The sequence below is a fragment of the Lissotriton vulgaris genome, unplaced genomic scaffold (assembly GCF_964263255.1).
Source record: "Lissotriton vulgaris unplaced genomic scaffold, aLisVul1.2 SCAFFOLD_789, whole genome shotgun sequence".
Lineage (NCBI taxonomy): Eukaryota > Metazoa > Chordata > Amphibia > Caudata > Salamandridae > Lissotriton > Lissotriton vulgaris.
This window is the reverse complement of record NW_028242002.1, coordinates 1,033-25,738: the sequence shown is the minus strand read 5'-3', so window position 1 is coordinate 25,738 and position 24,706 is coordinate 1,033. Positions and strand designations below refer to the sequence as shown.

At 43.5% G+C, this 24,706-nt stretch overlaps 1 protein-coding gene across 1 annotated transcript in view; it reads right to left on the bottom strand.

Moving 5' to 3' along the window:
• Positions 1-20,835, bottom strand: part of LOC147669098 (laminin subunit alpha-1-like) — a 213,595-nt gene extending 192,760 nt beyond the window's left edge. The window contains exons 1-4 of the mRNA XM_086948228.1: positions 20,068-20,835; positions 19,076-19,760; positions 12,951-13,196; positions 11,563-11,705 (exon numbers count right to left, since the gene is read on the bottom strand). Coding sequence (XP_086804354.1) covers positions 11,563-11,705; positions 12,951-13,196; positions 19,076-19,760; positions 20,068-20,835 — 1,842 coding nt within the window. The remainder of the gene's footprint in view (positions 1-11,562; positions 11,706-12,950; positions 13,197-19,075; positions 19,761-20,067) is intronic.
• Between the last annotated feature and the right edge of the window lie 3,871 nt (positions 20,836-24,706).

Genomic DNA, 24,706 nt, shown 5'->3' with positions numbered 1-24,706 from the left:
GCAAATCGGCATGCAAGCGCCTTGAGAGACGTTGGAGAATAACCTACTCTCCTGATTGTAAATCCCTCTATAAATCTGCTTTAAAAGATTATAGAAAAAAAATAATTGAACACAAAAGGACCTTCTTGGAAGAAAAAATTAGCCGCTCACAGGGCTCATCCAGGGAAATATTTGACACAGTCAGAACCTTCACCGACCCCCTGGCTCTTAAACGTCCTCCCTTGGTGTCACAGACACTCTGCAATAGTCTCTCCGATTTCTTTGAAAACAAAATTGCTTCCATATATGACTCCTTCCCTAGTAAAACGGACTTAGATAAATGTACTACCAATTCAGCCATTGCTGGACCTGAGTATACGTTTTCTAACTTTCAAGAGATTACGTTTGATCAATCCCTCAAAGAACTTCTAAAATGCAAGTCCGGATCTCCCCTTGATCCTTGGCCGGCCAAGCAATATAAATCATTGGCACCCATTCTTAACCCTATTCTGAATGGTATATGGAATGACTCATTGCACACGGGAGTCTTCCCAGACTCATGGAAGCATGCTCGGCTAGTCCCCATAATGAAGAAGGCTAATGCAGACCCCAGTGAACCTTCCAACTATAGGCCAATTTCCCTCCTTCCAGCCCCTGCCAAAGTGCTTGAAAAACTTGCCCAACAACAACTAGCAGGTTTTTTAGAAACATCTGGTGCTTATCACAACACCCAGCACGGTTTTAGACCAGGATATAGCACCGAGTCGGCACTAATTGAGATGGCAGATGCCGTACGCTGGAGGATGGACGAGGGATCAAGAGCGGTGTTGGTGCTGCTTGACTTGTCAGCAGCATTCGACACCGTCTCCCATTCCCTACTCCTGGATCGCCTTCAATCTAAAGGCATTCAGGGCACGGCCTTAAACTGGATTGCATCCTTCTTGTCCAACCGGACGCAGGCAGTATTTACCCCCCCTTACACCTCAGACAGTCGCCCACTTCGGTGGGGAGTCCCTCAGGGCTCCTCACTGAGCCCCCTTTTATTTAATGTTTATTTCTCACCTCTTGCTGATATCATCGCTCAAACTGGAATAAAGGCTGCATCCTATGCTGATGATATTCAACTTTTATTTTCATTTAACAGTGTTACCCACACAACCTTTGACCCATTGAAAAACTGCCTACGCACTATTGCCAAATGGATGGACAATAACTTCCTCAGGCTAAATGCAGGAAAAACTGAGGTTTTATTTTTCCACCAGCCATCCCCATTGGACCCGAACATCTGGTGGCCTCTTGATCTAAGTGTCCCACCTAAACCGAAAGATTCGGTGAAAAACCTGGGGGTAAGATGGGATTCTAACCTCTCATTTCAACAACAGGTACACACAGTCTCTGCAGCATGTTTTGCCAAAATTAGGATGGTGAAGAAATTCATCAACTTTCTACCCAACAACACCAGGAAGATCATAGTCCAAGCATTGATCACCTCGCATTTGGACTATGCTAATGGCCTGTATACCGGACTGTCTGTTGGTCTATGCCATCGACTCCAGACAGTCCAGAATGCTGCAGTACGACTGGTTGGTGGCATTTCCCTACGTGAACATATCTCGCCGCATCGCCGTAGACTTCACTGGCTGCCCATACAAAAAAGGGCAGAATTCAAAGCACTGGTACTGGCCCACCGTGCATTGAAGGGCAGGGGCTCTGCTCATCTTTCTTCCTGCCTCACCCCTTACCGCAATACAAGGTCCCTTCGTTCCACTTCAAAAAACCTTCTTACCATCCCCAGGTTCAAAAAAACCCGCACAGGCGGAAAAACCTTTCAAGTATGCGCCTCTACCCTTTGGAATAAATTACCTGACTCTATCCGGATGATCCAGGAAGAACTCCCATTTCGAAAAGCTTTAAAAACGCATTTGTTTTGTTGAACATCCCTCCTTTAATATAACATCCAACTCAGCTTAAATCGCACAGGAGCGCCGGGACACCCCGTTGGGGTATCTGTGCGCTATAATAAAATACACTAAATAAATAAATAAATGTGATCTTTCACAAGATATTCTTAGGATACGCGTGGTAAAACAACAGCAAGCTCAAATCCCACCCGCTGCTCACCAATGTGAGAAGTTGGCCCGATATGCAGCGTTCGCTATTCTAGCAACCACTATGTATCGCTCCAAACGACCCTTATGGTGATTGGTTGTAAGTCAACCTTAGACCAGCTATCCTAGTAGCGTGGATACGAGCAGTCTTTGGGCTAAACTCTAGAGGGCGTGTTAAGCCAGCTGTAATACCATCACATACCCCTTGAACACCAAGTGAAAGGACACCACACAAGTGTTATGAAAATAAACAGGATATTTATTAGAATCACAACAGCCCTGTACTCTTTATGAGGACAGGGTACTAAGCACAGAACAAAAGCTCTTAGAAAATACTTCAAGTGCACAATTTAAAACAAGTGCCCGAGGGCACGGAAATTTTAGTGGTCTCAGGCGGACCCGATAAGGGAAGTCGGAAGCTCGGGACTCGGGACCCTAGAGTAAGGAGGCTATGCAGGCACCGAAATGCCGAAGTTACCTAGCCACGAGGGCTGCGGCTGCACAAGTCTTACAGGCGTCGGTGGTCTTCGCTGACGAGCCAGAAGCCGGAAGAAAAGGAGTTGCTGGCCGGCGACCAGTGATGAATAGTTCGTAGAGATCCAAGCCTGGATCAGTGATCGTTGATACCTGAAAGCAGAGGGGACCAAGTTCGTACTACTAGCCAGTAGTCAGAGGGTACCAGGAAGGCACCGGTTGGCCGTCACCTCGACTAGGTGAGTGGGCGACGCTAGGCTCTGCAGTCTCACGGACCAGGAGGCGTTGTCGGCGACCAGGATGGAGGTGCGAGCTGTCCCACGAAGGTTGATGCTGTCGGCGTCGCTGGGCCCAGGATTGGGGCAACAAGCCTTGGCAGATCTCAGGGCCACGTGGTGGGCCTAAGATGGCGTCTTGAGTGGACCAGGACGGTCCGGGGTGCTCCTCTCGAAAAAGGGAGCAAGGGCCGATCTGGAGCAACCAGACCAGCAGCGTTGGTTGTCGGATGTCGTCAAAGAAGGGCACAAGCCAGCGGCTAGTGACCAGACAACGTGCTGAGCAGCGAGCAGAAGGGCCCCACGCAGATCGTGGAGATGCTGGGAGACTGCACTTCGGTGCTGGAGCTACTCAGGGTCGGGGCTTCTCGGACCCCAGAGCACTCACCAGAGAATTGCTTCGATGGTCGTGCTGATTAAGAAAGCGTGCAGGTTTTGATGATGGCCGGTCCCTCGAGGTCTCGTCGCACCCACAGATCTCAGCTGAGCTGACGACGTGGGTAGAGGTCAGAGGTGCCAGGGAAGCCGGTTCTCGTCGAGCTGGGCCGTCGGATCCTTGAGGAAGGACTTGCAGCAAACCGCAGAGTTCTTAGATGGTGCCTGCGGATGCAGGGTGACTACTCCTTAGCCACAAGGGAGAAATCTTGAGAAGAGTCTCGAAGTCCTTTCATAGAAAGTATTCTTGATTCAAAGATGATCTAATTTGGAAGGGTCCCCGCTCCGGTCTTTATCCTAAAGAAAGGGGTGGGTACATGATTAGGTCCTGCCCTAAGGGTGGGACCAGGAAGGGGGGTAGTTACACCCCTCTCCCCCTGCTGGACTTTCCCCAGGTGTGGGACTGCGCGCCCCTGGAACTGGTTCTAGCCGGCAGATGCGTAGTGAGCACCGGGGTGCCACTCCGCAGTCACCTTCTCGCAAAGCCCTACCTACCCAGAATACACAAACCCTGTCTGGGACGGTGCGAACACCGCCCTTGACAGGAAACCCTTTGTCCAACTCTCCTCGCTGGAAGGACTCCCAGCAGCAGGAGGTCAGACTCGTGTCTGTGGTGGCAGCGTCCATTTTGTGGAGCTGAGGCTTCAGTTAACTTTAACCGGGGTTCACAGTTACGTACATGTTGTGTCCCTCTAGAAGGGCGGAAGGCTAACCTCGTCGCCAGAGTTGGTGAGGGGGCAGCATCCCGATTCGTATGACACCTTACTCGACATGTCTTGATAACGCGATACCAAAGTTACCGATATGATACGCGTTATCATGGAACAGCCATTGGGTCTTGGTTCCGCAAGCTGCAACCGGGCTCGGCTCGTGCCAGAGCCCAATTCACACGGTTCCATGCACTCTGCCTTCAGGATTGTCAAGGCCTGCCATAGGAGTGACTGATAGGAACTCGGGTGTCCATTTTAAGGTTAGGTATAGGGATACTATACCTACAGCAACGGGCGAGTACGCCACGTGGCCCAAGCTGTCGTGCAGCCAGTTGTGTCAGATTTCGATGGCCATCCAGGGGTGGCATAATACATGCTTCAGCCCCTGGTAGGCCCTGGGTACACCGATGCCCTGAGTTACAGGGTCTGACAGGGTGGCCCAGTTCCAATTGGGTAATGCACCTAAGGTACACATATCAATTTAGCGAGAGAACAGCTAGGCTGGGGGTCTGATTGGCAGGCCCACAGCCCAAGAAAGTCGTAAACCAGTGAAACAAAAGCAAAAAGTCCGGGTGATCATAGGATTGCAGGCCCTACTCTCCTACAAGGTACTTCTGGCATCGGCACCCTCTCTATGGCTCCCTTGGCCAAGATAGATGCCACTTCCTGACGGAAAAAGGAGAGATGGTCCTCTGTCAGCCTGCTGCAAGTGGGTGGCATGGTGGAGGGGTAGTCATGAAGGGGAAGGAATAGCCCGTTCATACAAGTTGAAGAACTCAGCCTTTTTATGTTATCGACCTCCAGTGGGGCAGGTAATGGTGTACCTTGGCCAACTTGGCTAAGAAGTTGTCCTCTTTATTGGGGCTCTCCCCAATGTGTTCTCTGGGGCTAAGTCCACCTGTGTGGTTTCCAGGCTCCCAGAAGCTTACTCTTGGAGTTAAGGGTGTAGGGACCCTTACTTCCCTAGAGATGGGGGGGGTATTATTATTCTCCTCCTTCTCCTCTTCTTCCTCTGACTGGGTGTCACCCTGTTCAGAGGGGTGGCCTTTTACATACTCAGCCAGGAGCTCCTGGAGCCCTTGTTTGGTTGGATGCAGGCCCATGACTTTGTTTTTAATTTTGAATAAGGACCTCAATTCCTTGAAATTCAAGTGTAAGTAGGGTGTGAGGTTGAGTTCCTCAACCACCGGGTCCATGGTGTCATCTTCACTAATAGCATGGTTCTTTTGAGACATTCTAGCCTGACAGTTCTAACCCTCTACCCTAGCTGTAGTGACTTTTATTTTTCTAAAATTCTAATGGGACTTAAGCAAGGCCGTACCAGACTTTTAGTATTTTTGGAAAAAACAATTTCAGAATTGTAAAGTAATTTATGAGTTATGTCGTATGATCAGATGGTAATCAAGTAGTCTAACAAATGCAAGTTTGTATCCCACTGCTGATCCACCAATGTGAGAAAGTGGCTCTATATATACTGGACCAAAATAAGGTACAGTGTGTATAGAGACCACAAACCCCATAGGTATAACAGAGGTTAAAGTCAGGGCTGACCTTACTCTTAAAGTGGTAGCTTGGTCAAGCAGTAAGGCAGTACTAGAGGACAATGTAAAGCATTTGTTGTACACACTCAGTCAGCAAAATGTTTCACACACTCAAGAACTGAACTCCAGTACTGCCTCACTGCTTGACCAAGCTACCACTTTTGAGAGTAAGGTCAGCCCTGACTTTAACCTCAAGAGACCACAAACCCCAGAGGTATAGCAGAGGTTAAAGTCAGGGCTGACCTTACTCTCAAAAGTGGTAGCTTGGTCGACAGTAAGGCAGTACAAGAGGACACTATAAAGCATTTGTTGTACACACTCAGTCAGCAGAAGGTTTCACACACTCAAGGACTGAACTCCAGGCCAATTGTTTTTATATCAAATGATATAGTTGTTTTATTTTTAGAACCAACAGGTATCAAAATACACGTTTCTCAATTATGAGTGATCTTAGGTAAGTACTTTGCAGAAAGGTAATAACTTTGTAAACACAATTGGTACAGGGGTTGCAGTAGGCAACACAATTCTAAACACAATTTAACATTGATCTCAATGGGTTTTTCTACCAAAATGCAGTTAGCTACTTTGTAGATTACTTTTGTAATTCCAGGACTGGATCCTAGATTCAGTCCTGGGGTGTAAGCTGAAAACAGTTTAGTAAAAACGTTTTGGTTATTGCAATGCTTTTTAAGGAATATAAAGGTATTTTAAAAGTTCACAGTGAAAATCTAGCAATGTTATCCAATGGGAGAAAATTCAGGTTACAGGTAAAGTACGTTTTCGTTACTTTTGTAATCCAGTACTGGGCTCCTAGGTCCAGCACTGGGATCTCTACTTGAGACAGGTAAGTAATTACGGTTCAGTAGTAGGTACGATTTTTAAGGAATATTTCAAATTTTCAAAAGTAGACAGAAGAAATTTCACAGAAAAGCAGACAATGGATACCTATGGAGAAAATTCAGGTTACTAGCAAACCTGGCTAGGATTACTTTTGTGGGTCAGTACTGGGCTACAAGGTACAGTATTGGCTTCTCTCCTGATCACAGGTGAGTACTTCAGAATTCGGTATTCGGCTGATTTTATAGGAATATTTTAGAGTTTCAAAATTTCACACAGAAGATTTTTCGAGTCAAACCAGTCAATGTTATCCTATGGCAGGAAAGTGAGTTATCGGTTTCCAGGTGAGTACTCGACCAGTGAATTTAAAGTTCTGGGCATAGACTCAGGGGTTCCCCAGAGTTAGGTAGGTACAGTTGGTCCACCCTCAGCGGCACAGGGGCAGCCGCGTGCAGAGGTAGTTAGGCCCAATGTTATCCAATGAGAGGCAGGGGGCCTTCGGTTGGTGGCTGCTGGATAGCAGGCCACGCGGCTGTGGGAGCTGGGCTCCTGGTCACTTGCTCAGGGCAAATGGGGAAGTAGGATAGGACACAGAGTGCACGGCCAGAGGCACTCGGCAGGCTGGGTGCAGGGTGCTCTAGAGCCATCGGGCGCTCAATGTTATTCAATGGGAAAGGTAAAAAGGGAACAAAGGCAGCAGATTCGCGGACGGTGATTCTTCAGGTGCGACCACCACTTCGAGAGGTAGGTTGGGATCTTGGAGAAGAGGTAGGTACCCCAAAGGAAGGCACAGGGGACCGCAGGTCGCCGGGCGCAGGGGTGTCTTTGGGCATCGGGAAATCTTACCCTCAGCTGATCACGGTTGGAGGGGTCCCTGGTTCTGAGGCTGCAGGCGTCGTCTGGTTCATCGAGGAGAGTCTTTGGGCACTGGACATTGGGTCCCAGTTGCCGGGGGGGACGTCCTTGTGGTCTTGGATCACTCGGGCACAGGCCGGGCTTGGCGGGTGCAGAGTGGGTTGGTCTGGTGCATCCTGTCTGGTACCAGGGGTATAGTTGTTGAAGTAGAGCCTCTGCTTATGTGAGTCCTAGTCTTCAAGAGGGTCAAGGCAGGCTAGTCCTCCGGGGGTCCAAAGGTTGCTGTCCGCAAGAGTCGCCAGGATTAAGCAGGAGAAGTTTCCAGGATCGACAGGCCGGTAGGGCTGGGGCCAAGTCAGTGGGTGTCGTCCTGTTGTTAGCAGCTACACGGCGGGTCTTCTTCTTCTTGATCTTTTTTCTTCTTTTCTTATCGGGATCTGAGGAAGGAAGGTTCAGGGAGCCCCTATATACTAAATTTAGGGGTGTTACAGATAGGGCAAGGCCAGGGACAAATAGGTCCCTGTCCTGGGGTGGGCACACCCCCTAGTCTGCTCCTCTCCAGTGGAAGGGGGCAGGAGCCTAGCTTTGATTGGGCAGGGCTCCCCATCCTCAAGATGGCTGCAGCCCAGGGTTGTGCTTCTCCTCGCCTCTCCCACCTGAGAGGTGGGGTTGGCACAGGGTGGCACACCCCCCTTCCTGACGTAGGGTTTCCCGACAGTCTTCCCGCCAGAGTGGGGGTCAGAACCGGCGGGGGCCAGTTGCTGGGTACAGCAAATGGTCTGGAGAAGCTCACAGAGGCGGAAGGCCTTTGAAGCTTCCCCCTGCCCATCCTGGGGGAGGAGACCTAGCATCTCGCCCAGGATGTGCATTGTTGCAGGCCCAGCAGAGCGGGGGCTCTCCACCCAGGGGTCCAGCAACATGTCTGCTGTGTGGCAGCCTCTCAGTCCAGACGTGGATTGTAGCTTAGGTTTCAGGGGGCATCTCTAAGATGATCTCTGGTGCATTTTACATTAAATCTCACACTGGCATCAGTGTGGGTTTAATGTGCTGATAAGTTTGATACCAAACTTCTCAGTCTTCAGTGAGGCCATCATGGTGCTGTGGAGTTCGTAATGTTGACCTCCCAGCACCATATACTCTTAATGGCAGCACTGCACTTACAGTGCCAAGGAATGGCCTTGGGTGTGTAGGGGCACAGGGCTCATGCACCTGTGTCCACACCACTGGCATAGGGCACCCAGCTAGAGGGGTGACTGGTGTATGCCAGGCTAGCGGGTCTTGTGGGCTTGCACACTGGGATGTGTGCCATGTCGACTCTTTGTGATGCCGAAGTTTGAGGTGAAAAATTTGAGGGCAAGCTAGTTTCTTGCATCAAACATTTCTGTGATTTTTTTTACGAGTGAAAACCAACTTTTTTGAATTACAACAGTGGCTTTGCATGCATAAACCTGGCCATTGGCACTTTTAACTCTCAGTTACATGAGCACAGCTTTGATAATCGGGACCTACATCTTTGCATGATCATTTTGAAAAAAAAACTTAGGGTAAGAAGTTCCTGTCACATGAGCACTCTTGAGATGCAGATAAAAATGAAGAACAATTACATAGAGAAAAAACAAATTACACTATCACACAGGAATCTATATGTCTTTATCGACTGGTAATTAAACTGCAGCAGGCTCCGAAGGAAATGCAGGGCAGCACATGCGATATCAGTCGTGGTGTCTGCATACCTGATAATGCTTCAACCCTGGGTTTCAGTCTTGATGGTGAAAATAAAGACTGTTTCTAATGAAATTGACTTTCATTTGTGGCATGTGAAGTAGAAATGGACTGTTGATTAAGATTAATTTTAATCAATTCAAACAGACTGCTAAATTGTATGTATTTTACTAGAATACAATTTGCATTCATGTCTTAGTCTGGGTTTTTGATAAATCATATTTACTTCCATTTTAAAAAATAAAATAAAAAAGGATGTTGTTCATCTCAGTTCCATAAGATTATTCAAACTGCAAGAACAGAGTAAAAAATCAGGAAACAATTATTGATATGACGGGAATTAAGCAAAAAGCTGTGCCTCTTTATCTTCAATTTATTTTCGGTAGATCTGCTAACAACTGGAGGTGGCATTGCACTGTACATCATAGAAGGGTGAAAATACTGAAGTTATAGAATTTCCTTTTCAGACGGAGTGTACTATTAGCCGACCTGTTTGGTCTTTAGTGGTGTGAAAGGTGAGAAACTGGGCTTTGAAGACATATGTTGGCCATGGCAGCGAAGTTACCTTGTGCCAGAACCATGCTCTGATGGGTAGAAGTAACGGGCAATAAATGCACCAAACATTGTTTGGGCTAGCCTACTAATCAGGTCTGATGTAACAACTTTAGCAGGAGTACGCCATGAAACCTTGGTGTGACCGTGCGCTTTATAAGTGAGTGATAACATTAACATTAACATTGTAGAGTTTTAATTTGGGATGGAATCAGCCTACATAAATAGGTGTGCTGTACTGATGGAGTTTGAAAGTTCTTTTGACTGTTCTCAAAGCTTTATCAAGATGGCTGTGTAACTTTGCATAGATGCCAGTCTAGTGTTTCGGCTAGTGTAGGAATCTCGTGCATTGCCGGTCACATCTTCCCTAGCTGCTGTTGTGGGTGCATCCTCTGCTAAAATGGCAGCAAAGTAATTCCAGTGTATGTAGATTGTCTGTTTAATCATAAAACGTGCAACAACAAGCAGACAATGTTCCTCTCTTTGGCAGACCACTGCTGGTAATAACACATTTTTATGCAGTGCTCCTTATTAACTGAGCATTACTAAGCTTAACTAAAGAACATCGAATAAACAGCCTGATACTGACTTTCTGTGTGCACATATTAATGAAAGCAGGCATTATATATGTGACTACAACCAGCTTGCCATCTTACTTCTTGCCTTCTTTAAACTTTAAATTGGTATAAAATTAACTCAAGTAGTTACACGGGGTTCATTTGCACAGCCATATTGATAATGCTCAACTGAAGCATGAGCTACTTTTGGCTTACTATTTGAAATTTCTGAAATGCATATTTGTACCCTTTGTGCCATCCACAGTTCTGTAAGACCAAGTCCTAGAGAAACTAGTGATGAGCTAAGGCATGAACTATGCCTTTCATCAATACCCAAAATTAAAAATGTTTTACTATGTCAGGATTCCCGGACCAAACCACTATTCATTGTGGTACAGGACCTTTTACTCTTGTGACTTGATTAAGGCAATTCGCTTTACTTGGGCTTTCCGGCCTCTATAATAAAAACATTATAGATAATTCAAAATGCTGTGGTTTACGTTCTGATAAATATTCCCACATCTCACTCTTTAAGCACAGCACTGGAAAGCCTTCATTGGCTTCCAGTAAAGAGAAGGATTGAGTTCAAGGCCCTATGCATTTCCCACAAGATCAAATATGCTCAGGGACCACATATGTTAAGCCAGTTAATTGTCCACAAAACAGCTCATACGATTTTAGGTCAAACAATACCTCCATCTTGTTGTCCAAAAGATCAAAAGAACCAGAGGTGTAGGATGGCCCTTCACATACTTGGCTTCTAAACTATGGAACTCCCACCCCATACACTTGAGCGCAAACTACAATCTCATGAGCTTTAGAAAGCAATTAATGACACACCTGTTCAGTTAGTCATCTCAAAACCTTGTGTCATTATGTTTGCTAGCGCTGGGATGCCTGAGTTTGGGATGCGCTCTATAAAACTAGGTAACATAACAACATAACATGCATCACAATATATAGGAATCTCGAACACGCTCAAGTAATGATTCAGGCAAAGTTTGCTGCATAGACTTGAGCAGAAAATTAACATTTGCTACTTTGTCAATCCTTATACAACATATTGATGATATGCTTTCAGAAAATCAACCTGCAGCACCAAAGAAGTACAAAAATGTCAGAAACAAGTGGGACATCCAACCGAGACATCCGACCCACAATGGATCAAGGTTTGGATTTAATGGAGGACATTCCTGTCTATATAGCTGACAATTGTATGATGTTGCAAGCACAACTGCAAAAGCTTGAGAAGAAAATCAGATTAGATGTTTTTACTTTTTATTGAGGAGTTCGCATGGGCAGGAGCATACTAAAAAACTGTGCAGTCCCTCGTAATAAAAGGAATCTGCAACAACAGAGATGGACAGGTGGAAGTAGTTTACGCCAAACATCTATATATACAACAGCAACTACCAGTAACTAGCCAAAGTTCTGCACATACATAAAATGCAAATACAGTTAAGACGGCAAAAACATATGCTCAAAATACAGGCTGAAATTTTCTTAACTTATCATACCTTCAGGTTTTGCGTGACGTTTGCAAGATTTGAAACAAGGCTGTGTGGAGTCAGAGCAACTCCAGTGAAGTTTACCAATGAGATGGCATAGCTGATGCTATCAAGGTCATTCAAGAGTAATCCTGTGCACTCATCGTCACATGCTGGGAATGTAAAATATTACAAAACACTCAGGTCAATTCACACATACAAAAGTTGAATTCACAAATGGGCACATTTGTATAAGGCCCTCAATGTTAAAAGCAGTCTCCTCGTGTTTTTACGTTGTAGTTCAATAATTATATTCCTCATTTAGAGTTTGCTTCACAGGTTACTGTGTCACAAATGATGTTGCAGATATTCTATCTGCCTTATGACAAGAGCCATAGGAGCTAAAGCACCTGTAAAGAGGCAGCACAATATCGCCATGTTTGTGACGGGTATAGCCCCTTTTGCAAACTCTAAATCAAGCGCTACGTTTAATACCTGGGGCCAAATGACAAAGAGATTATTATGAAACCTTTTGGGGAGATTTTAACAAGGTTTATCTTCTAGGAATTTGACCATTTAAAAAAATGAGTTAGGCCACGTCAAAACTAAAAACATTTCCAAATAAATATGTCACTTTATAAAGGTTGAGCATTTTACAGCAAAGCAGTGCAGCAAACATATATACAGAAATATATTTCCCTCCCCCTGAGCAGGCACACTTAAGGCTACCTTGTGCCAAAGCACACATCCATGCACCATTGTGAAAAGGTGTTATTTTAAACATAGGTTTTGCACTGAAAGGGACCCATCTAGTACAAAATACTATGCTTTAATACCGTTCACAATTTTTGTGTGCTGTACAGTGCAGTTCGAAAAATGTGGAAACTTTTAAAAATTGCTCCACTGTTACACCTGCCATCATCAGCAGGGATAATTTAAACAAATTCCCTGCCTACCAATGCTAGTAGTTAGGGATTTGTTTCAAAACACAAGAATGCCCATGTATCACAAATGGCACACCAAATGGACGCAATGTAGCGCAAGTAGTGACTTTTGCTACTTTGCGTTACTTTTGTCAACTTTACAATGCAAATCATGATTCACAATGGTAAGTAAACTCCAACAAAACATTTTATACCAGGCTTGCATCATTTTTTGACAGAAAACCGGTGGGTGCAATGAGTTAATAACTCTGGACCACAAGGTTAATCTACTTCACACCGAAGGCATATCAATTTGGACTGCAGCCCACTCCAGATCTGCCCTGCTGAAACAGACTGTGACGCTGATGCATGATGACAATGGGTACTGTAACCCCATACATTTGCAAATTTCATATATAGCATAATACCTAGCAGGGAAGTTTTTTGTTGCTACAAAGGTCTTTTTTATAAAGTAAAAAAAGATAAACCACTTACAGATGCACTCTGTTTCCAAAAGGAGATGCCTGGGCTGACAGGCATCGCACAGCCGTCCTGTTACTCCATCCTTGCAGACACACTGCCCAGATTGTCTGTCACAGTGACCATGCACAGAGCCATTAGGGTTGCAGTCACATTGCTGACAGCTGCCACCAGGTTCACTGGGGTTTCCATAATATCCCAAGGAGCATCTAGAAGCACACAGATTAACATAAGGCCAAGTTAGGATCAAAATGGGCAAGTCTTGAAATCAACGCAAGAAAATTATTAATGTCAGAAATATATACCACATTATTCTGTATTGAATTCTAGGTTAAACCCTTAGCCAGGGCCGGACTGGCTACCGGGCGTTTTGGCATGCTGCCGAGCTGGGGGCTGATGTCACTACGGTGGGGGCTAATTTCATTGATGGAGACATGCATGTGCTTCGAAATAAACAAAGCGAAATGAATTTTGTTCAGCACACGCAGGTCCCCATCAAAGAAATCAGCTCCCAGCTCGGCAGCATGCCAAACCGCCCGGTAGCCAGTCCGGCCCTGCCCTTAGCCACAATGTTCAAGTCAAGTTAATATATTTGCTGTTAAAGGTTTGCAAGAGCACTTTGTAAGGAAACATGGGGCATATTATCAAGCAGAGCGTTAAAAATTATCACTGTTTTAGCGACAGTGCAGCGATAATGGGCTTGATAACATGCCCTTGAGAATTCCAATAGAAACCCATGTTCTGTTGTGAACATGGGCTTCTATTGGAATTCTCCAGGGCATATTATCAAGCCCATTATCGCCATTTTAGCTTCCGTTTTCTGCCGCTAAAACGGCGATAATTTTAAGACCCTGAATGATAATATGCCCCCTGGCTTTTTGCCAGTTTACCCCCAACACACACTTTTTGCCTGTTTTGACTCTTAAGTACTGGTGTAATGGATCAAAAATGTCCATAGCCCTGATACCCAGGACACAGTGCATGTGCTCCAACCCTTAAAATGGTTATGTTTAATTGGGTTATCCTCAATCAGCATAGCCAAACTTACCTGTAAGTCTCTAGTATATGGTTCCAGGGGTACCCAGGGCCTGTAAGGTAGAGTGTCCCCCATGGACTGGAGAGCTTCTGGCACCCTGAGTGAGACAAAGTAAAACAGGGCTCCCAGTCTGCCACTGAAGACTGGAAGTGCTGTTTACAACTACTAACTCGAATTTGTCATTTAAGGGAATGGCAAAGCCCAAACCTCCCTTTTATTATTAATGTGTGGAAGTCACCCCTATGGCAGGTCTAACGAGCCCTAAGGCAGGGTACTATATATTACAAAAGTGGAATGTGTGCTTTTACATGTTCCGGCAGTAAAAATACTAGTTTGTCATTTTTACTGTGGATAAGCTAATAGCAGCATTGGCAAGTCAGAGTTGCAAAGTGGCACCCAAGTTCTTCTAACTTAGGAATGGGATTACTAAGTTTGGTACTGTTTGGTATCAAAAGAATCAGCGCATTAAATCTGATTTAATGGTTACATTGAAACTAATGTCACTGGTGTGCAAACAGCAAATTCAGAAGTTCCCACTTTAGTTGCCCAGGGTTTCCAGGGCCCCTTTACTGAATAACATGGGGCTTGTCCAGCAGACAGCTTTCTGCTCTCCTGGGGAGACATGCTAACAACTCCAATGAAAGGACACAATAGGGGCCTGCATGGAATAGAGGTGTTACCACCCTCCTGCAGTAAGCCATACAGGTTTTAGCCCAAAAGGTAAGTTTCAAAGGAGAAGCAGCCTGTGAAGGGCAACTGTGAAACTCTTAGAAGAGGAGCTACTCTATTTTGGGGCAGATAGGCTGACCCTGGGGACAGGAGAGGGGAAGCCAGTTGTCAATCTGAGTGTTGATAGAGGGGTCTCACAATCTTGGGAGTGGCTACAATGGTACATCCTGTGATAGCCAGATGCCACACTTCCCAGGAAGTGGTCATCAGGAGGGAAGGAACCGGGTAGCCCATTGGCTAACAACCACATAAGACCTTGAGAGCATTTTCTGCAGATAGATAGGGCACCCCTGGCACCCAGAACTCATATCTCGACCAAATTGGAAGAAGGACTGGCCTGTGACCACGACAATGGGCGACTGGTAATCCAGTGGCGAATGGGCTTCGGCCTGACTGGAGAGCTCTCTGTGGGATGTCAACCCAGCTACCAGCAAGCCATCAACATTTTCGTAACCCAAGGAATCCCTGCAGGAAGACCCTTGTTGACCGCGTCACACCCATAGCATCCTTGAAGTATCTTCAGCATCCTTCATCCCTTGCACCAGGACCACTCCATAGGAATCCACTGTTACACAGATAAAGTGCCTGGAACTGCTGAGAGATGGCTTCTTTTGTGAGTACCTCCCTGCCAGAATTGGTTGAATAAAGCACGTATAACCTCCTGCATTTGCACTTACCTAAGTTTTCCTTGAAAAAGTTTCTGTGTCCAATTTCTTGACTTTGCCAATGCTTGTCCATGGTTGAGTGAAATTGCTTCGATTTATCATTGCTTGTAAAATCTATATCTCTGGAACCGTCCGGTGGATCTTTTGTGTTCTAGTTACTAAATACTTTATATATTTTTATAAATCAGTGTCAGATTTATTGAGCGATGTGTTGATTTTTTGTTCAATTGTTTTGGTGCTTTTCAAATGTGTAACATTTGTTCCTCTGTGTAAACCTTACTGCTCTATGCCGCTGTTACCCAGAGTTGAGCTCAGGATTTTACAGACAAAACTTACAGGATATAAAGGGGTTGGCAAGTGTATTATATGGAGAGGTTACACCACCAAACCATATTATACACCCCATTTACGAACACATTTTCACAGCTTAACCCCAGTAATGGAACTGGCCAGCACAGGGGCATATCTGCTCATGCAGATATTTCCTCACAAGTAATATAATGCACCCTGCCTTAGGGCTGTACAGCCTGCTGTGCGGGTGACTTACAAGCATTACAAGAAGTGTTTTACATTTTTGGAGTACCTTGTCACGGTATAGAGTCAAAATATCGAGTTTTTATTATCGACTAGACATAATATCGAGTAAAAAATATAGAATAGACATAATATCAGCGCCAGGACACCGTTTGGTAACAGTGCGCTTAACAATAGTGGAAAATAAAAAAATAAATAATAAATATCGACTAGACAGAATATAGACTACCAAAATATCGACTAGAAAATTTTAATATCGAATAGAATGGACATAATATTGAATCAAAAATATAGAATGGACATAATATCGACTAGACAGAATATAGACAACAAAAATATCGAATTCAAGGTAAGTTAATATTCATTTTTAATTTTTGTGTAATATAATTCTGTAGCGGGTTGTGGGTTTATAGGGTAATAGGGTGGGAAGTAATTTAATTATAATTAATTAAATATGTTATTTTATTTATTGGTATTTATTTAGAATTAATTGTTAATTAATTATTAATTGGTAATTAATTAAAATATAATTGGTAAATCATTTTAAATGATTAATTGATAAATATGTTAATACAAGTAATTTATTTTCTGTAGCCGGTTGTGGGTTTATAGGGAAATAGGGTGGGAAGTAATTTAACTATAATTAATTAAATATGTTATTTTATTTATTGGTATTTATTTGGAAATATTTGTGAATTAATTATTACTTTGTAAATAATTAAAATATAATTGGTAATTAATTTTAATTGACTAATTGATAAATATGTTAATTTTAGTAATTTATTTTCTGTAGCGGGTTGTGTGTTTTTAGGGGAATAGGGTGGGAAGTAATTTAATTATAATTAATTAAATATGTTATTTTATTTATTGTTATTTATTTAGAATTAATTGTTAATTAATTATTAATTGGTAATTAATTAAAATATAATTTGTAATTTATTGTAATTGATTAATAGATAAATATGTTACTTTTATTACATTATTTTTTGTAGTGGGTTGTGTGTTTATAGGTGAATAGCTTGGGAAGTAATTTAATTGTAAGTAATTACATTTTTTATTTATTTTTATATTGTAAATTAATGTATTGGTAATTGGTAAATATTATTAGTTAATTTTTTTGTTATTTTAATTGATTAAATAATATATTTTATACAATTGTAAAATATTTTAATTATTTTGTAATTGGTATTAATATTTATGTTATTTATATTTATATATGAAGTATTTACTTTCCCAACTATTGCACTCACTGGAGTGGGAATAGTAATTTTTAACCCTACGCTATCCAACACTTTCCCTACTGTTGCGCTCTCTAGAGTAGGAATAGTAATTTTTACCCCTACGCTGTCCAACGCTTTCCTTACTGTTGCACTCACTGGAGTGGGAATAGTAATTTTTACCCCTATGCTATCCAACGCTTTCCCTACTGTTGCACTCTTTGGAGTGGGAATAGTAATTTTTACCACTACGCTATCCAACGCTTTCCCTAGTGTTGCACTCACTGGAGTGGGAATAGTAATTTTTATCCATACGCTATCCAACGCTTTCCCTACTGATGCACTCTCTGGAGTTGGAATAGTAATTGTTACCCCTACGCTATCTAACGCTTTCCCTACTGTTGCACACTGTCTGAAGTAGGAATAGTATTTTTTATCCCTACGCTATCCAACGCTTTCCCTACTGATGCACTCTCTGGAGTTGGAATAGTAATTTTGACCCCTACGCTATTCAACGCTTTCCCTACTGTTGCCCTCACTGGAGTGGGAATAGTAATTTTTACCCCTACGCTATCCAACGCTTTCCCTACTGTTGCGCTCTCTGGAGTGGGAATAGTCATTTTTACCCCTTCGCTTTCCAACGCTTTCCCTACTGTTGCACTCTCTGGAGTGGGAATAGTAAATTTAACCCTCTCGCTATCCTACGGAAAAAATATTGTATATGTTTTGTTAATAATATGTATATATATATATATATAAACACACACAGGTTTGGCGTGCTTGAGCCGTCTTCCACGGCGGGCTCTCGACGGGGAACGCCAACCCCTATAACTCAACACACTCCTGGTTACAGCACTTCATAATTTGAAAAACCAGAGTCGGAGCCCAAATCAGATGCGGTGTTGTCAAGGTTTATTCGGCAAAGGAAACACCCAACGCGTTTCGTGATCCGCTGACCACTTTCTCACGGGTGGAGTTTACCTGGGTCAACCTCCATTTAAAGCAACATACTGTTTTAGAATTTTACACACGTGATCATAGACATGGAAAAAATAATGAATAAACAACTTATAGCTATGTCGGCAATTTTAGAAACATTGTTTCAAGTGAAAATTAGTATCACATCCAGGAATAACGGATACATATACAGTCCATAATAATGATGTGCAGTTCCCTGGGTATTACACAGTTTAAGCCTATTTTGCAAACTGAAACCAGGTAATTTCATATGCGCCAAGGTTGGCCAGCCCCATTATGCAGTACCATGTTGCACATTCACATCAGTACTTATGATGGGTTAGTCAGAGGTCGTGTTGCCCCAGTGGGCAATTCAGTCCATTACATGACAGGCAGGGTTTTCAATGAGCTCCAAGTGGACAATAATTGAGGCCATATTCCTGGAAAAAATGAAAAAGGGAATAGCTATAGGTGATAGTGATTGCATTTGGATCAGTGCACAGTTAAAACCAATTAAAAGCTTTTGAAATTGTTACCAAAGAAGCAGCAGCATTACAGTTTCACATGATTTAGTCACAATCATTTACGTATGAAGATGGATTGCAAGTTCCTCCCCCAAGTTATGACCTGTCGGTTGCAAGGTGTTGTACATAATGATATATTTAGATTCCAGTTTCCTCAAATCTAGCCACCTATTACCTCCCCTTTCGTTGCTTTCAATGCTGTCCAGAACACAAAATTTCATGACATTTGGGTTTTTGTTGTGTACATCAGAAAAATGCCTCGCTACAGGGTATTGTTGATTTTCATTTCTTATCGCCCTTTGGTGTTCCAAGATTCTAAGTTTAGCCTGTTTCGTAGTGCACCCTATGTAAAACTTATTGCAGGGGCACTCAAGGGCATAAACAACATACTCCGTAGTGCAAGTTAGGTGTTTTGTAATTTTGTGGGCCTCTCTTTCCGTTGACAATTTTATTGACTTGCGGTTGTTGCTGTACTTACAGGCTTTACATTTATGACAAGGGTAGAATCCTTGGATAGGATTAATTTTCTTTTTGTCTTTTATGAGTGTACTGCTCAATATGTCTTTTATTGATCTAGCCTTTCTGAAGGTCAGTGAGGGATTTTCATGGATCACATCCTTCACATCCTGATCAAGTTTCAGAGTTTCCCAATATTTGGTCAAAGATTTACGTAGTTTCCATGATTGATTACTGTAGGTGGTGATGAAGCGTACCTTCTCATCAACCGTACGTTGCTTAGGGACCAATAAGTCTTCCCTGTCCATAGCATTGACTTTTGTGAGGGCCTGCTGTATTACCTTTTTGCTATATCCTCTCTCAGAGAATCGTTGGGTCATAACTTGGCTTTCTTTGGTAAATCCCTCTACCGAGCTACAATTTCTCTTAGCCCTGATAAGTTCACCCATCGGGATACTGCGTATAAGACTTGGGGGGTGTCCACTCCCTGCATGTAGCAGGCTATTTCCGGCTGTGGATTTGCGGAATAGCGTGCTTGTTAGTTTCCCCTCATCAACCTCAAGTTTAATGTCAAGGAACTCTAGTTCTTTTTGGCTGATTACACTGGTGAATTTCAGATTCAGTGAATTAGTGTTAAGGATAGTTTCAAATTCGTGTATCTGGTCGAGGGTGCCGTGCCAGACACAGAAAATGTCGTCAATATACCTCTTCCAGAGATATGACGTGGGCACTGTAGTGGGAGATCTCCTTCACCACTAACTCCTCCCACCAGCCTAGGTATAAACACGCCAGGCTGGGGGCAAAGCAAGTACCCATCGCCACCCCCTGGGTTTGTCTAAACATTAGTTTATTGAAAATGAAGTAATTGTTACTCATACATTCCCATATCATGTCCAGCAACATGTTAGTGTGTGACAAAAATGAAACCGATCGGTTTCCAAGATAGAATTTGCATGCTTCTACCCCCAATTCCTGAGGAATGCTGGTGTACAGGCTGGCAACATCAAAACTTACCAGCCAGTACTCAGGACTCCATACAAGGTCCTTGATAATACCCAAGAAATCTGAGGAGTCCCTGACATAGGATGGCAGACTGGTTACAAAGGGCTGGAGGAAGTGGTCAATGTATCTGCTAGTGTTCTCATACAGGCTACCAACCGAAGAGACGATCGGTCTGCCCGGAGGTTCCTGAAGATTTTTGTGCACCTTGGGGAGCAAATATAGTGCGGGTATTTTGGGATATTTCACATAGAGGTAAGAAAACTCTTCGTCCTCAATTAGACCCCTTGCTTTCCAATCCCGCAGTTTATCCCCATATGCATTTTTTGACATGTTATAGTCCTCTTTATTGGCTCTGGCATAATTACGTTCATCTGACAATTGTGCCATGCCTTCTTTCAGATACATATCAATAGGCCAGACCACAACGTTCCCACCTTTGTCGCTATTCTTGATAACCACGTCTGCCCAATTCTCCATTTCCTTTAAGGCAAAATACTGTTTTTTGTTAAGGTTCCAAATCATTTTGGGCTTCACCTTGTCCATATGTCTCATTTCATGTATCATTCCCTGTTCAAAACTGTCAATGTAGCTGTTGGCAATTTGTGGAACAAACACGGATCTTGGTTTGAAACCACTGCCACTGCTCATATTCACCGAGTCCTCAGTACTAACTAGATTAAACAAGGCATCATCATGTACATCTTCACAACCTGCCAATAATTGAACTGATTGCAACAATTCTGCATCATTCACAGTTAGTGTACTGGGTTTTTCAGTCATGCCCTCCTTTCTGATTCGAGATTTATTCGCAAACCATTTTTTAAGTTTTAATTTGCGAGTGAAACAAAAAAGATCAATACGGGCATTGGTAAAATTAAAATTAGAGGTAGGACAAAAGGAAAGCCCCCTCGACAGTACCTCAATTTGTACAGGTGTTAGAGTACGGGAAGAAAGATTTACCACGGTCTTGGAGTTTACTTCCGCGCCGCCTTGCCTCGAGTAACCACTCCTACTGGGCTTGAGACCGCGTCGAAGGATTTGCTGCCTCTTCCGCGTCCTCCTCTGCCTCCTCTTCCACGCCCTTTTGATGGGGTGCCTGTCTGACGTTCCTTGGTCATCAGGGCTACTTCCTTTAAAATTCGGTCTTTTGCTGGAATCACTTCCACTGTGTCTGAGATGTCACTTTCAATTGATTCCGTGTCATCCACCAATACTGATTCCACCGAAGTTGTCGCCCCCTCATTAGGTACAGTTGGCTTTTTTGGCGTGGTGTTCTTCTTAGTGTTCACTTTCTTTGTGGCATTCCTTATTTCGTCATATCGTTTAGCAAAGGTTAGGATTTGGCCTTTGCTATAATCGACCTCGTCACGATGAAATTTACGCTGTTTCTTCTCTTTAATTTCTTCCTCAATTTTATCAAGGCGCTTGTGCATTTTGTCCATTTCCGTGGTGAATTCGCTCTCTGTATATTTGCCTTTTATTTTGGTGATTAGTTCTTCATTTTCCGTGTTAAGTTTGGCACACTCTTTTTCAGCATTCTTTATTAACATTTTAAGCATGTTAACCGAGCAGACGTGATTGTTGTCCATCCACTCGCTGATTAACTCGGGGTCAGGATTCTGGAATGTGGGTATGATAAAGATCCTCAAACCGCGCGGTATCCTGTCGCATTCAAGATACTTGGTTAAGGCAGCCGCCTCCCACCAGCGCGATTGCTCCCGTTTGAGGTTTTTCCATAAGGTGTCCCACAACACTTTCAGTTCATTAACTTGTTTGCCAGGTGGTCTAGTGTCATCCCCCACACTGGGTTCCGTTGAAGTGAAAAGTTTCGCTGCTGCTTCAGCTCTCCTACTGTTTCTTGATTCTGCCATATTACTTGACTCAACACAACCAGCCGGTCTCGTGTTGTTTGCACCGCTCTTTTCCGTCAAGCACTGCTGGGCTGGCTGATCGGACAATCCAGGTATGGGCGGGAACCTTTTCAATGTTCGATTCACAAACACTCCAATCCAATCTGATCCCAGATATCGGAGTAATGTTATAGCGAAAATGCGTGAAGTTCAAAGGGTTTCGCTAAAATTGTATCACCTTAGGTTCCCGAGTCTCGTACAGCCACAGAGCAGGCGGGCAAAAGCTTATCTTGAAAATGTAAACACACACAGGTTTGGCGTGCTTGAGCCGTCTTCCACGGCGGGCTCTCGACGGGGAACGCCAACCCCTATAACTCAACACACTCCTGGTTACAGCACTTCATAATTTGAAAAACCAGAGTCGGAGCCCAAATCAGATGCGGTGTTGTCAAGGTTTATTCGGCAAAGGAAACACCCAACGCGTTTCGTGATCCGCTGACCACTTTCTCACGGGTGGAGTTTACCTGGGTCAACCTCCATTTAAAGCAACATACTGTTTTAGAATTTTACACACGTGATCATAGACATGGAAAAAATAATGAATAAACAACTTATAGCTATGTCGGCAATTTTAGAAACATTGTTTCAAGTGAAAATTAGTATCACATCCAGGAATAACGGATACATATACAGTCCATAATAATGATGTGCAGTTCCCTGGGTATTACACAGTTTAAGCCTATTTTGCAAACTGAAACCAGGTAATTTCATATGCGCCAAGGTTGGCCAGCCCCATTATGCAGTACCATGTTGCACATTCACATCAGTACTTATGATGGGTTAGTCAGAGGTCGTGTTGCCCCAGTGGGCAATTCAGTCCATTACATGACAGGCAGGGTTTTCAATGAGCTCCAAGTGGACAATAATTGAGGCCATATTCCTGGAAAAAATGAAAAAGGGAATAGCTATAGGTGATAGTGATTGCATTTGGATCAGTGCACAGTTAAAACCAATTAAAAGCTTTTGAAATTGTTACCAAAGAAGCAGCAGCATTACAGTTTCACATGATTTAGTCACAATCATTTACGTATGAAGATGGATTGCAAGTTCCTCCCCCAAGTTATGACCTGTCGGTTGCAAGGTGTTGTACATAATGATATATTTAGATTCCAGTTTCCTCAAATCTAGCCACCTATTACCTCCCCTTTCGTTGCTTTCAATGCTGTCCAGAACACAAAATTTCATGACATTTGGGTTTTTGTTGTGTACATCAGAAAAATGCCTCGCTACAGGGTATTGTTGATTTTCATTTCTTATCGCCCTTTGGTGTTCCAAGATTCTAAGTTTAGCCTGTTTCGTAGTGCACCCTATGTAAAACTTATTGCAGGGGCACTCAAGGGCATAAACAACATACTCCGTAGTGCAAGTTAGGTGTTTTGTAATTTTGTGGGCCTCTCTTTCCGTTGACAATTTTATTGACTTGCGGTTGTTGCTGTACTTACAGGCTTTACATTTATGACAAGGGTAGAATCCTTGGATAGGATTAATTTTCTTTTTGTCTTTTATGAGTGTACTGCTCAATATGTCTTTTATTGATCTAGCCTTTCTGAAGGTCAGTGAGGGATTTTCATGGATCACATCCTTCACATCCTGATCAAGTTTCAGAGTTTCCCAATATTTGGTCAAAGATTTACGTAGTTTCCATGATTGATTACTGTAGGTGGTGATGAAGCGTACCTTCTCATCAACCGTACGTTGCTTAGGGACCAATAAGTCTTCCCTGTCCATAGCATTGACTTTTGTGAGGGCCTGCTGTATTACCTTTTTGCTATATCCTCTCTCAGAGAATCGTTGGGTCATAACTTGGCTTTCTTTGGTAAATCCCTCTACCGAGCTACAATTTCTCTTAGCCCTGATAAGTTCACCCATCGGGATACTGCGTATAAGACTTGGGGGGTGTCCACTCCCTGCATGTAGCAGGCTATTTCCGGCTGTGGATTTGCGGAATAGCGTGCTTGTTAGTTTCCCCTCATCAACCTCAAGTTTAATGTCAAGGAACTCTAGTTCTTGCTTTGCCCCCAGCCTGGCGTGTTTATACCTAGGCTGGTGGGAGGAGTTAGTGGTGAAGGAGATCTCCCACTACAGTGCCCACGTCATCCTCTGGAAGAGGTATATTGACGACATTTTCTGTGTCTGGCACGGCACCCTCGACCAGATACACGAATTTGAAACTATCCTTAACACTAATTCACTGAATCTGAAATTCACCAGTGTAATCAGCCAAAAAGAACTAGAGTTCCTTGACATTAAACTTGAGGTTGATGAGGGGAAACTAACAAGCACGCTATTCCGCAAATCCACAGCCGGAAATAGCCTGCTACATGCAGGGAGTGGACACCCCCCAAGTCTTATACGCAGTATCCCGATGGGTGAACTTATCAGGGCTAAGAGAAATTGTAGCTCGGTAGAGGGATTTACCAAAGAAAGCCAAGTTATGACCCAACGATTCTCTGAGAGAGGATATAGCAAAAAGGTAATACAGCAGGCCCTCACAAAAGTCAATGCTATGGACAGGGAAGACTTATTGGTCCCTAAGCAACGTACGGTTGATGAGAAGGTACGCTTCATCACCACCTACAGTAATCAATCATGGAAACTACGTAAATCTTTGACCAAATATTGGGAAACTCTGAAACTTGATCAGGATGTGAAGGATGTGATCCATGAAAATCCCTCACTGACCTTCAGAAAGGCTAGATCAATAAAAGACATATTGAGCAGTACACTCATAAAAGACAAAA